The sequence below is a fragment of the Canis lupus genome, chromosome 9 (assembly GCF_011100685.1).
Source record: "Canis lupus familiaris isolate Mischka breed German Shepherd chromosome 9, alternate assembly UU_Cfam_GSD_1.0, whole genome shotgun sequence".
NCBI lineage: Eukaryota > Metazoa > Chordata > Mammalia > Carnivora > Canidae > Canis > Canis lupus.
In genome coordinates, this window is record NC_049230.1 from 45,663,404 (window position 1) to 45,676,595 (window position 13,192).

Consider the following 13,192-nt stretch of genomic DNA (forward strand, 5'->3'; position numbering starts at 1 on the left):
TAAGCCAGGGGGTCCTAAGAAGGAGCACTAATTCTGTTTTAGAGAAAAGTCATAAGAACGTCTAACCAAAAAAAAAAAAGAACGTCTAACCACTAACTCAGCAATCCTAAAGGGCAGGCTAAAGAAAGGGCCTAGTGGAGGGGACTGGGTTGTCTGTCAGCTGGTGGTTCTGCTGAGGGGGGGTGGGGGGCAGGCAGAGACTAATCCCCTTCATTTGGTTCCTCATCAGATGCAGGAATCAGAGGGCAGGATCTAAGAGGATCATTCTGTTGGGCTGGCATCTTCCCCCTTAATCTCTCTTGATATTCTGATCCTTTAATCCCAATAAGACAAGTGAAGGTAGTTTTGTTAATCCAAAGGGGTTAAGTAAAACTGGCCTCCATAAGCTACAAGTGAGGGACATTTTTTATGTTAAAGGGTTCCCTGTGGCATAGTGGCTCCATACACTGGGAAAGCAGAAAGCAGCCACATTGAGATAAGGGTGGGAGGTCAGACCATTAAATCAGATGAAGAGACCCAAGGAGACTGGGATTCCAGCCTCCTCAGGCCTCAGACAATGGTGCCTGCCCTTGTCCCAAAGAACTAAGACACTCAGCTAAGAAAAACAGAGACTATCACTTTGGCAACCTGGAAGAGGGAGCTCAGGAAGATGTAGCAGGTGGGCACAAGACACTAACATGAAACATCACTGTGACGAACTGGCACAGCTGTGGGTCTCACTATATGACCCTGTCATCCCAGGTACCACAGGGAGATGGTAGCACAAATCTGTGGAAATGGGAAGTAAGCCAGCTCTGCCCACAGGGAAACAGTGGGGCTATCTAAGCCAGGAACCACTGGTGCACACATCCTTCAAACAGCCAGGGTTTTCTTGCTCTGCAACAGAATGCCTAGAAACCCTGGTCCATATTAGGCCAAAGGCTCTGGCCAGAGAGAAGCTAATTCCACCCCAAAATATTGATTCAGATCATCAGGATGGCTATAAAGCCATGGCCTTCTCTTTTCTCTTTCTTCTTTTTCCTAACCTACATTAGAAAGACCTGAGGAGGGGCACCTGGTTGGCTCAGTGGGAAGAGCAGGAGACCCTTGATCTCAAGGTCATGAGTTCGAGCCCAAGCCCCACATTAGGTGCAGAGATTACTTAAATTAATTAATTAATTAATTAATTAATGTAAAGCAAGCAAGCCCAGAGGGCCTCAAATCAAGGTCTTCAATTAGGAAGTGACTCCAACAGTCACATGATGCTGGGCTGTTCCCAGGGGAACCAGGAGTCAGGTTGGGGCTATTGATAAAGACTGAAAAGGCTGATCATTACTCATTTCTTTTTTGGCTTCTCCATTCAAGATGTTCTGATCTTCTGGAACTAAGGTTCAAGTCATCAAAAAAAGCAGCTCCAGGGCGCCTGGCTGGCTTAGTTAGTGGAGTGTGCAACTCTCAATCTAGGGTTTTAAGTTCAAGGCTCACATTGGGCATAAAGATTACTTCAAAATAAAAAATCTTAGAAAAGCAGCTCCTGCTTCACCCTGCCCAGGCCATGCACTTGCTTTCTCAGTAGTGGTTTCTAGCTGAGAGCAGGTTGACCATTCCCAGGTGGAGAGATGAATCCTACCAAGCGTTTACTTGGCAAGCTTCCACTTAGACTTTAGGCTCTTTACTCTGCTCCATCACTTCCTCAATACTACAAAAAACTTGACAATTGCAGGTGCTCTCCATTTTTGGCCCCATCATAAGTAGCCAATACAGGCTTAGTGCAGAGTAGCCAACATAGCTCTCAAACAGTGCTGGCTCTTCTGGATTGGCCATGCTTCTCAGAAACATTTCCACCCTGGTTCCATCGAGATACTTCCTATGAAAAAATCCACTCCATCGCAAAATGCCACATTGAGGTACTCTTGAGTTTTGGGAGACATCTTCCTGCCTGGCAGGTAGGATCATCCCGTACAGCAGAGAGAGAATTACTGGACCTCGAAGTGCTGAGTTTCAGGGCAAGGGACATGCTGGGCCTTCTTGCTTGGCCTCCTGGTTTGGAAAATCACTACTTTTATTTTTCACAAAGAGAGCAAGGCCCCCCAAAAAGGTGGGTTAATAGGACCCCTAGGCCAATACCTGTCAGCCTAAGCATATAGTTCCCAGAGCCCAGGGACATGTCAGGTGCCTCCAAGACAGCAACATCTATGTTCCCAAAACTCCCAGAGCATGTTCGAGGCCAACCTCTGGCTCCTTCCCCCAGATTGCCACAGCTCTTAACAGAGTGTAGCCCATCACTGGAGACAATCCTCTAGGGGGCCAATGCCAACCCACCCCTTTTGGGGTCAAGAAGCTGGGATATTTGTCTCATCTAAAGCATGCTCCAGGGGATCCCTGGGTGGCGCAGCGGTTTGGCGCCTGCCTTTGGCCCAGGGCGCGATCCTGGAGACCCGGGATCGAGTCCCGCATCGGGCTCCCGGTGCATGGAGCCTGCTCCTCCCTCTGCCTGTGTCTCTGCCTCTCTCTCTCTCTCTGTGACTCTCATAAATAAATAAAAAATAAAATAAAATAAAGCATGCTCCATGGGACACCTGGGTGGTTTGGCAGTTGAGTGTCTGCCTTTGGCTCAGGGCATGATTCCAGAGTTCCGGGATCGAGTCCCACATCGAGATCCCTGCATGGAGTCTGCTTCTCCTTCTGCCTCTCTCTCTCTCTCTCTCTCATGAATAAATAAATAAAATCTTTATTAAAAAAAAAAAAAAGCATGCTGCAGGCTCTGTTGGCCTGATTTCATTTTTCAAAGGTCCATTTCATATTTGGATCAGAGTGTAAGTTATCACAGCAGCTTCATGCTGACACCACAGGAAAGACAGTGACTGAAGGCACCACACTGGCTGACATACTTCACCCAAACTGGAGCCTGGCTAGAAGCTGGGGGGATGGGGGTGGGGGGTTGGATGTGCAAAGAACAGACTATGCCAGGAGAGGAGAGTGGAGGAAATTCAAAGAAAAGGGTGGGACAAGGGAGGCTCTATGACAGTTTTCTGCTGTCCAAGAGACTATTCTGAGTCAGCGTGGCCTATGAACCTTCTTGTGGCAAATCCTGCCAGGTCCCCATAAACAGGAACATTGGGCCTAAAACCATAAAAGGACAGAGGGCAAGCCAAGCCCATTTGTTATTCCCGGCCCTCTGTAAAAAGGATTCTGGCCTTGGTCTTCCCAGCAGCAGTCACCTAGAGTGTAGACAGGGAGGGCCTCGGAGATTTCCTGCCCTACTGGTTTGTTGCACAACCAGAGAGAGCCATGCACATTTCCCAGTCGAGTCATGGAGGTCGCAGAAATCCCCACACATTCAATCCTAAAAAAATTGTCCCCAAACAGGCACAGTCCTAGCAGGTAAAACGGACTCATTTGATCTCTATTCAAAGTTACCTAGCAGGCCAACAACTAAGGTAGGTTGCACAGATATAAAAAATAAAGGTCTTCCTTCAACAGAAAGTGGCACCAGGGAAATTTTCATTGAGTACTAATGATCTCTAAGTTAGAACAGCTATGAAAACCACATGAAGAGTATGGGTTACTTGGAGCCCAACATAGCTAATGGTCACAAGCAATTATACACAACTATGAATTAAAAGAAAAAAAAAAGAACTTACCTCATCTACAGACACAGGCAGGATGACTCGACTATAAGAGAGAGAAAACAGTATCAACTTCAGACTCTGAAGGCCACCCAGGGCTCTTACAGCATTGTCTTAGAACAGTATTAAACGTTTGGTTGCACAAGACATATACTCACTGTCAAAAACCCAGTAGAGAATGGCCCCCTGAGTGCTCTGAGGCAGGATCATCTGTGCCCTTCAGGTCCCACTGAGAACCCTGTGATGCAGTGCAAACTTGTCCTTCTACCAGCTACTTCCCAGGCCTCTGACTCACATTTGGAGCTCTTCTTTTCTCCCTCTCCTCCCTCAATATCTTTCCCAGCAAAACGAGGACCCATCCCTACAAATTCCTGAAGCCAAGATGAGGAGTCAGACCTGAAGAATCAGGTCCTGGGGATTTCATCTCTGTGGGCCCAATCTCCTAACAATAGCCCTCAAGGTGGAAGGCTAGAAAGAGGCCAAGCTCCTTCAAAGCTTAATCACCCTAAGAGCACACACCAACCACCTCTGCTCTGGGGCAAGACAATGCAATATAAACTACTGTCACAAAGGCACAAAGAGCGGACACTCGACTCGTGTCCTGACCTGCAGAAGCTGTCCAAAGGCACCCCAATGGACTCCTTCGTTTTCAACGAACACCAATTGTTGGAGGTACCACCAGTAACCTAACAGAAAAGCCATGGCCAGCAAGGTCCCACACCAGTCGGAGTTCCACAGAGATACGAGGGCTAGTGGCAGAGCAACCACCAACCCCCAGTTCAAAGCTCTAAGGTCAGAGAGTTGAGACAAAAACACTTGGTTTTATTCATACAAATCAAGCCAGATCCCAAGCTTAAATTCTCAGTGCCCAGACTTTAGCTGGAATCCACCGGAGCCTTCTGCACCTTGCACGCTTGGTGAAGCATGAGCTGCTATGTTCTTCTTGCTATGCAGTGGCTCCGATGACTGAGACCTGTGTTCCAGGCTGGTAAATAGTCTGCTCACTATTTTCTAAATCTACAAAGGTCCCCCAGGTAGCAAGAAGCACACAGGGGTCTGAGAAAAACACCACAGTAAAGGCAAGGCACGGAACAGAAAAGTAGCAGGAAAAGCAAAATGGGCTTCCAGTCCTTACTGCTTGCTAACCTCCTCCTCCAGAATGAGTCAAATAACACAAATCCTGCAGGTTATTGGATGCTGCCACAAATGCCCTCCTCCCATCAGAGAAAGCCGACAGTGCAGAAAAATACTTTCAACTTGGAGGCCACAATTTCTGCACCTTCAGACAAAACTTCCTAGAAAACAATACGCCTTTTATCTTCAAGAACAGCAATAAGAATCACATCCAAGAATCTGCAGACATCAAATCAAGGAGAATCCTGTTAGAGGAAGTATCAGAAAAATCAACAGGGAAAACTTCAGGCTCTTGGTGGGTACCATGTCTCCCCCAAAAGGAGACCAGCATCAGCCAGTTCCTGACAGGATGCTCTGACGCTGCTTACATGACGGCTGCACGCCCAGATGTTTCTCCCTGGCTCCTCAGGAGCAAAACCACTTCAGCAGCAAGAGAGTGCAATTCCAAAGGCTAGGGCCACAGGGGCAGTGCTGGGCTGAGACTGGAACTGTGCTCACTTCAGTGTGACCTTCACTTCTACCCTTCCCAGAGCCGCAGCACTGCAGCCACAACCAAGTGTCTCGGATGCCCCTCTCCTCGCCCCCTGCCCTACAATGCACACACTCGCCCAGGCTCATGCAGGGCACAGGTTGGGCAGGAAGGAAGCGTGGATGCCAAGCAGGCTCTGCATCCCCAGCACCCTGGGCCTTCCCCTAGCAGGCTTCAAGGGTAGAAAAACAAAGAATAGGAAGGAAGGACCTTTCTTAGGAACTCACTCAGATCTCCTCTGAAGGTCCCTTCCCTGCCTGACCTTCTTCACAAAACTACAGGTTTCTACTACAGACTCTAGGATTCATTTGGGAACAGAAAAAAATAAAATAAAATAGAAATCAGGAGAATGGGAAAAGCCTATTATCTAGATAGTCAAGATTAAAATCCAAGCGCTAGGTGGCTCAGTCAGTGGAGCATCCAACTCTTGATATAGGCTCAGGTCATGATATTGGGGTCCTGAGACTGAGTCCCGCATCAGGCTCTGTGCTCAGCGTGGAGTCTGCTTGAGATTCTCTCTCTCCCTCTCCCCACACCCTGCTTGCTTGCTCTCTCTCAAATACATAAACTCTTTTAAAAAAATAAATAAATAAAAAATAAAATCCAAAGTGTACCACAACTTCCTCCTGTTGGTAATCCAAGGTTCTTCCTCACCATACAAAGCTCTGAGCTCTGGAACAACATCATCCTGGATGTCAAGAGCCAGAAATGGAGGGGCTTCAAAGTAATGCTGGTCTCCTCTCCCTTTGTTATCCAAAGTTCCACACTATGTCCTAAATACCTCCAAGGAGCAAGCCAGATGGAATGGGGCACAAGTGCCTTCAATGACAAAATGGAAACAGCCCTCTGTACACCTGCCTGGCTACCAACAAAGTTCTACGAGTTGCTCTCTACTGGGACATCTCCCACTTCTGGACTTCTGATCCAATGCTGCTCACCTGCCTTCCCCCTCGAGGGAAGCAGTTTCACTGTAAGTTCTGCACATACACATTCAGTCTCTCCTCTTTGGGGGGAAAAAAGGTCTTGAAATGTTTACTTGGAACCATGCCCCTGAGAAGGCAGCAAGGCCGAGGTAATCAGTCATCTAGTGTTTGAAAGATCTGGCAATCTGAACATCCCAACCTGTCATCCAATCCCCTGGATTTCAGGAGGAAGCCTATTTCCTTGCAACACCTACCACAAGTCACTAACTTCCCACCTCAGTCAGTACTCAAGAACTCCCTCATCCCTGTCTTTCCTCAGTTAATGGCTTTATGGGAATCTCCTCAATTCCTCAAAGCAATTTCTCCTTCTCTTTGCATCAAGACTGACAACACCCCAGAGAGAAGCTGCCCCTGCTCCCCCACGCCCCACTCCAGTATGTATGCTTATTATATATATTCACGAAATATTGCCTTTCCAAACTGCCCTCTACCCTGGTCACATCCCAGCCTTGTCCATCATTATAACTCCCACAAATCGGTTCCTACCCAGTATTTTCTGGACTCCTCACCCAAGTGTCCCCAAGTCCCAAGCAAACACCCTAAGCTTCTTTCCAAGTACCTCCTCCTCCTCACCTACCATTTGGGCACCATGTCATGCCACTGGTCCCCTGTGCTATCTTTCTGGACCCTTCCTCTGTCACCCAAGCCTGGCCCTAACTCCCTGCTGCTTTTCCTGTGTGCACGTATTGAGATCCTTCCCCTCATGCCTGAGGTAGCGGCTCCTCATACTCCAGGTTCTCCTCGCACTCCTCCCCATCACCTCAGCTCCATTCCTGAAGCTAACTAACTGTTCTTGGTTCCCGCAGCCTACTCCTCCTTCTCCCGCCAGTGCCCTCTGCCACTCCTGCAGTTCTGGCAGGCCCCTTCATCAGCCCCACTGCAGGGCCGCCCCGCATCTCCATCCCCTCAGCCCTCCTCATGCTCTGCTGGCTCTCACTGTCCCCTTGACCCCATCTCAGGCCCTATCCAGCCCTCACTGTCCCCTTGGCCTCTCCTCTCAGGCCTATTCGGCCCTCACGGTCCCTCAGGCCCGACCTCGGGAGCTGTCCGTATCTCTCTATCCCCGCTGGCCCCACCTCAGGCCCTGTCCGGCCCTCACGGTCCCCTCAGCCCCTACTGGGCCATCCGCGGCTCTCCATCCCCTCGGGCTCCGGCCGGCCGCTGCATCCCCTCCGCCAGGCCATCAGGCTCCCTGGTCGTCATCCCCGACTCTCCCTTCCTCCTCGCTTCCGCACGGGCCGCCGGACACTCACTACTCCTTGAGCAGCACCATGTCGCTCCGCAGCTCGGCGGCTGCCCACTGCCCGCCCGGCCTCCCGCCCGCTTCCCGGCGGCCGCTGTCCCCGTGGCCCGGCCCGGCCCGGCTGCCTGTGCGCCTTCGTCGTGGTCTGCTCCGTCCCCACCGCTCTCGCTGCGGTCGCCGCGCCGGCTCCTGCCGCCCCGGCCTTGCCGCCTCCCGCGCCGCTGCCGACGCCGCCCGGAGCTCCGGTTCCGCAGCGCCGCGCGGGGGCGGGGCGTCTCTGCAGCAACCAGAGCGTCACACGCAGCTGTGCGCGCTGACCTCAGCGCGAAGGCGGAGCCTTCCGGGGCCAGCCCCCTCCCGTCCTTAAATGGGCCATTGCGTGGGCCTCCGCGTCCGAGGTGGGCCCCCCGGCGGGCGCCAGGCCCCGGCAGGAGGCGGAGCCGACAGTGAGGCGTCGGGTGGGGATCCAGGTGTAAGTGTTCTACCCCCGCACGCACCGGTCGGTCGGTGGGGTGGGCTGCGATCCAGGAAAGGGCTGCGCCGAGAAAACATTAAAGGTAGCCAAGTTACGTGCAAATGCTCTTCTGAGCGCTTGACTCCTCACAACTCTACCAGAAAAAGTTACCATTACCGTCCCTGTTTACAGGTGAGGAGGCAGAGGTTAAAAGTCCATAATGAGGGGATCCCCGGGTGGCTCAGTGGTTTAGCGCCTGCCTTCAGCCCCGGGGCGTGAGCCTGGAGACCCCAGATCGAGTCCCACGTGGGGCTCCCTGCATGGAGCCTGCTTCTCCCTCTGCCTGTGTCTCTGCCTCTCTGTGTGTGTGTCTCTCATGAATGAATAAATAAAATCTTAAAAAAAAAAAAAAAGTCCATAATGAGCGTGTGATGGAGATTTTCACCCAGCAGTCTTAGTGTGATGACGTTTATCCAATAAGTATTTGCAAAGTACCTGCTGTATACCAAAACCTGTGTCAGGCCGAGTGGGGAGAGGGTTGGGGGCAGATAATACAGTAGCTGGCAGGTGATAATAAAGTGTTTGGAGAACATCTTAAGGGGGTTGGGCCGTTTAAGAGTTTTGTTTATTTATTTATTTGTTTGTTTGTTTATTATTCATGAGAGACACAGAGAGAGAGAGGCAGAGACACCGGCAGAGGGAGAAGCAGGCTCCACGCAGGGAGCCTGACATGGGACTCGATCCGGGGTCTCCAGGATCACGCCCTGGGCTGAAGGTGGCGCTAAACTGCTGAGCCACCCCGGCTGCCCTGTTGAAGAGTTTTAAGCAAGTTTGGGGCTCCTTGGGTGGCTCAGTCGGTTAAGCATCTGACTTGTGATTTCAGGTCATGATCCTGGGTCTGGAGATCAAGCCTCCCAGGTGGGCCCCACGCTCAGCAGGGAGTCTGCCTGAGATTCTCTCTCCCTCTGCCCCCCACCCCATGCATGTGCTCTCATTCATTCGCTCTCTCTCTAAAATAAATAAATCTTTTTTTAAAAAAAGGTTTTAAGCAAGTTTGGTGTTTGAAGGCTCACTCTGTGGGGTGGGCAGAGAGGGGATGAAGGAGGCAGGAATATAAAGAAATACAGAAATAACCTCAAGTAGTGGTAAATGTTACAGAGAGGCTGAACAGGGTGATTGTGGGCAGTAGTGGGAGACATTAGTTGGGGTCAGGGAAGGCTCTTAGAGGACTGGATGAGAGGAATTATTGCTGACCTGGCTCTTCGTTAATGAGAGCTGTGACAAGGGGGCTTGGCGGCTGTGCTGGGCAAAAGGAAAGTAAAAAGCAAAACAAGCGAAACAGCTGAGAAATAGCCTCTGCTCTCGAGTTGCTCATAGAGAGGAGGCTTTGCATTTTTAGGGAACTGTAACTAGGGACGCAAGATAGCTTGTGATAAAGGTGTGACACAAAGAACAGTGCTGTGGCAGGTCTGAGGTGAGGCCTCCTGGGCTGCAGAGGTATGGGAAGTATCCCAGGACAACAGCACATGAACCAGATGAAAAGAAGAAATGGCATCTCCAGAGGGAAGCTATTACATGCAAAGGCCCTGAGGCAGGATTCTACAAGGGCCTCTGCTTAGCACATGAGTGTGCCATGTGTGGGCACACAGGTGTGGCTGAGTGTGCCAAGCTAAGGAACTATATCTCTGTTGTAGGGGGCAGGGAGCAGCCACTGAAGGCCTTGAGGAACTCCCAGTCCGTCACCCAGATTCAACTGTTAGCGAGATTTTGCCGCTCTTGCTTCATCTCTTTTCTGAAACATTTTTTAAAAGATTTTATTTATTTATGAGAGACGCAGAGAGAGAGAGAGAGAGAGAGAGGCAGAGACATAGGCAGGGAGCCTGATGTGGGACTTGATCCCAGGACCCCTGGACCATGACCTGAGCCAAAGGCAGACGCTAAACCACTAAGTCACTCAGGCATCCCTGAAACATTTTATTTATTTTTATTTTATTTTACTTTTAAATATTTTATTTATTTATTCATGAGAGACACACACAGAGAGGCAGAGACATAGGCAGAGGGAGAAACAGGCTCCATGCAAGGAGCCCAATCTGGGACTCGATCCCAGCACGCCAGGATCACGCCCCGAGCTGAAGGCAGACGCTCAATCACTGAGCCACCCAGGCATCCCTGAAACATTTTAAAGATCTCAGACATCGTGCCACCTCACCCTTCTGTGTTTCAGTGTGCATTCTAGAAATAGGAATATTTTCTCGGGATCCCTGAGTGGCGCAGCGGTTTAGCGTCTGCCTTTGGCCCAGGGCACGATCCTGGAGACCCGGGATCGAATCCCACATTGGGCTCCCGGTGCATGGAGCCTGCTTCTCCCTCTGCCTATGTCTCTGCCTCTCTCTCTGTGTGTGTGTGACTATCATAAATAAATAAAAATAAAAAAATATATAAATAAAGGAATATTTTCTCAAAAATCCCCAGTGCCATTATCATACTTAACAAAATTAATAATTTCTTGATAGTGTCTCATACCCAGTTCATATTCAGATTTCCCTAATTGTCTAGAAAATACAATCTTGCAGTTTCTTTTAGATAAGTTTAGTGTCAGGGCGCCTGGGTGGCTCAGTGGTTGAACATCTGCCTTCGGCTCAGGGTATCATCCTGGGGTCCAGGATTGAGTCCCACATCGGGCTTCCTGCAAGGAGCCTGCTTCTCCCTCTGCCTGTGTCTCTGCTTCTTTCTTTCCATGTCTCTCATGAATAAATAGATTTTAAAAATCTTTAGATAAGTTCAGTGTCTGAACAAGGTCCACATTTTCCCTCCATTTTATTTTTAGTTGCTGTGTTTCTTATATTTCTTTTCATCCAGCAGGCTTCGCTTCAGCTGCGCTTAGGAGTGAGTCCTTACCTGCAGGTGCCCCAGCAGTCTCCAGCTGTGGCCTCCCAGGAGCCCTCAGCCCCACTGTGGGAGCAGACCCCCAGGTGCCTGATACCTCAGAGTCCCAGCCCTACCACCTTCCACCTGAGTGATCTTGTGCGAGTTACTTAACTCCTCGGAGCTTCAGCTTCCTTTTTTGTAAAACCAGGGCACGACCGTACCTGCCTCGTAGGGTTGCTGGGAATCAGCAGCCGAGGCACTGTGCTTAAAGTGATGTTGTGCTCACTTTAATAATGTTGATCTCCACATTATCATTATTGGGGAAGAGGTGTTGTGAGGAAGGAGGGACAGACACCACTGCCCCTCAGAACTACTGCAGGCTCCAGGCGTCAAATCTCCAGTGTCCCAGCTATCTCCTGTCTCTCATGTCTCTTTCTTCATTTCTCTCCCTCTCTCTATCTCTGTCTTCTCTCCATCTGTAGCTCTCTCTTCGCCCCTCTCTCTGCCTTGTCCATCTCAGGCTCTGTCCTGTGCTCCATCTGGGCAATGCCCTCCAGCAGGTATTTCTTTCATCTCTGTGCACCAGTCTCCTTCCCCAGGTGCTCTCCGCTCCATCTTGGCCTTGCTCTTGTCTGCATCTTTGTGTCTGTGCATTCTGATGTTCTGACACCCACCCTGGGCCACTGAGCTGACAGGCCCTGCTGCTGCCCTGGCCACCGCCACGCCTGTAACCCATCTCTGGGTATCTCGGGAAGACTGTGTTTCACCATTTCCAGCTTTTGCTCTATCCCTTCCTACTGGGTAAGAGCATGCTCTTCCCCCAGCTTCTCAGTGTGGTTCAGCCTCTTTTCTGTTTATTTTTGTCTCTCTCTCTCTCTCTCTCTCTCCCTCCTGTTTCAAGTTTCATCTTCCAAATATTTACCAAGGAGCTGGTTCTATGCCAGGCACCATTCTAGGCACTGGAAGTATCACGGTGACTGAGGCAGGGAGTATGTGCCAGCTTTCAAGGAGCGTTCATTCTAGTGGAGAGACAGATACCAGACCAAACACACCAGATAAACGTGTGACCCTGGCTGCTGGGCTGGGCCTGCTGGGCGGAGGAGGGTGTCGGCCAGTCCAGGCCATGGACAGGCACTCAGCCAGTAAGGGCGGGCTACTGCTTCCGCCCTATGCTTTGCCTGGCAATTCCCTGTCCCTAAATAGAGACTCTGGACCATTCTAGAAGCCTGACTAGAGTGTTTCACCCACCTGCTTGATCAACAGCATTCATTAGGCACCAGGCGGAGGGGATACAAAGTTACACAAAGAAAAAGGTCCCAGCCCAGGTAGGGCCACAGTCTGACGTAAGACAAATGTATCACCAGCTAAAGTCAAAGAAATAGGCAGGAAGTTGGTTTGGGCACCCAAAAGAGCCAAGGAGACCCTTTACTTACTCCTCTTCCCTCTCCCTACCTCTGATGGTGTTTGGTCTGCATACGGTTGAAAGCTATGCACCATGATAGTTAAGAAAAAAAAATTTTTTTTATGTTTTTAAAGATTTTATTTATTCATGCGAGACACACAGAGAGAGGCAGAGACATAGAGAGAGAAGCAGGCTCCATGCAGGGAGCCCGATGCGGGACTCAATCCCGGGACTCCAGGATCACGCCCCGAGCCAAAGGCAGACGCTCAACCGCTGAGCCACACACGCGTCCAAAGGAAAAAAAAATTTTTTGGAGCCAACATTTGAAAATGGGGATGTGAGGTGGGGAGGGGCAGCGGGAGAGGGAGAGAGAATTCCAAGCAGGCTCCACACCCAATACAGGGCCTGACTTGGGGCTCGATCTCACAACTCCAAGATCATGACCTAAGCTGAAATCAAAAAACACTTAACCAAAAAAAAAAAAGAAAAAAAAAAAAAAAAACAAAAAAACACTTAACCTATTGAGCCACCCAGGTGCCTCTGAAAATAAGGATTAAAAAAAAAAACCAAAAGAGATTTAGGATTTTCAACTTCTCTTTGTTTTTTAAACATTTTTAAAAAAGATTTTATTTGAGGGCAGCCCCGGTGGCGCAGCAGTTTAGCGCCGCCTGCAGCTCGGGGCGTGATCCTAGGGACCCGGGATCGAGTCCCACGTCGGGCTCCCTGCATGGTGCCTGCTTCTGCTTCTGCCTGTGTCTCTGCCTCTCTCTCTAGCTGTGTCTCTATGAATAAATAAATAAAATCTTTAAAAAAAGAAAAGATTTTATTTGAAAGAGAGAGAGAGCGCATATGTGTGATGGGGGAGGGGCAGAGGGTGAAGCAGACTCCCCAGTGAGCAGGAAGCCTGAGCTAGGCTCAGGACCCCAAGATCATGACCCAAGTCAAAGGCAAACACTTAACTGACTGAA

The 13,192-nt window shown here is 50.1% G+C and overlaps 1 protein-coding gene and 1 long non-coding RNA gene across 3 annotated transcripts in view; one reads left to right on the forward strand and one right to left on the reverse strand.

Moving 5' to 3' along the window:
* The window catches only part of PITPNA (phosphatidylinositol transfer protein alpha), a 43,378-nt gene extending 35,743 nt beyond the window's left edge, over positions 1 to 7,635 (reverse strand). For both annotated transcript variants that reach the window (XM_038548466.1, XM_038548467.1), the window contains exons 1-2: positions 7,508 to 7,635; positions 3,624 to 3,654 (exon numbers count right to left, since the gene is read on the reverse strand). In XM_038548466.1, the coding sequence (XP_038404394.1) occupies positions 3,624 to 3,654; positions 7,508 to 7,527 (51 nt within the window). In that variant the 5' untranslated portion in view covers positions 7,528 to 7,635. The remainder of the gene's footprint in view (positions 1 to 3,623; positions 3,655 to 7,507) is intronic.
* Positions 7,636 to 7,852: 217 nt separating this feature from the next.
* On the forward strand, positions 7,853 to 8,991 carry LOC119873434. Its single transcript, XR_005364069.1, has 2 exons — positions 7,853 to 8,143; positions 8,835 to 8,991. It is a non-coding gene; the product is annotated as an uncharacterized LOC119873434 (long non-coding RNA).
* The last annotated feature ends 4,201 nt before the right edge of the window (positions 8,992 to 13,192 follow it).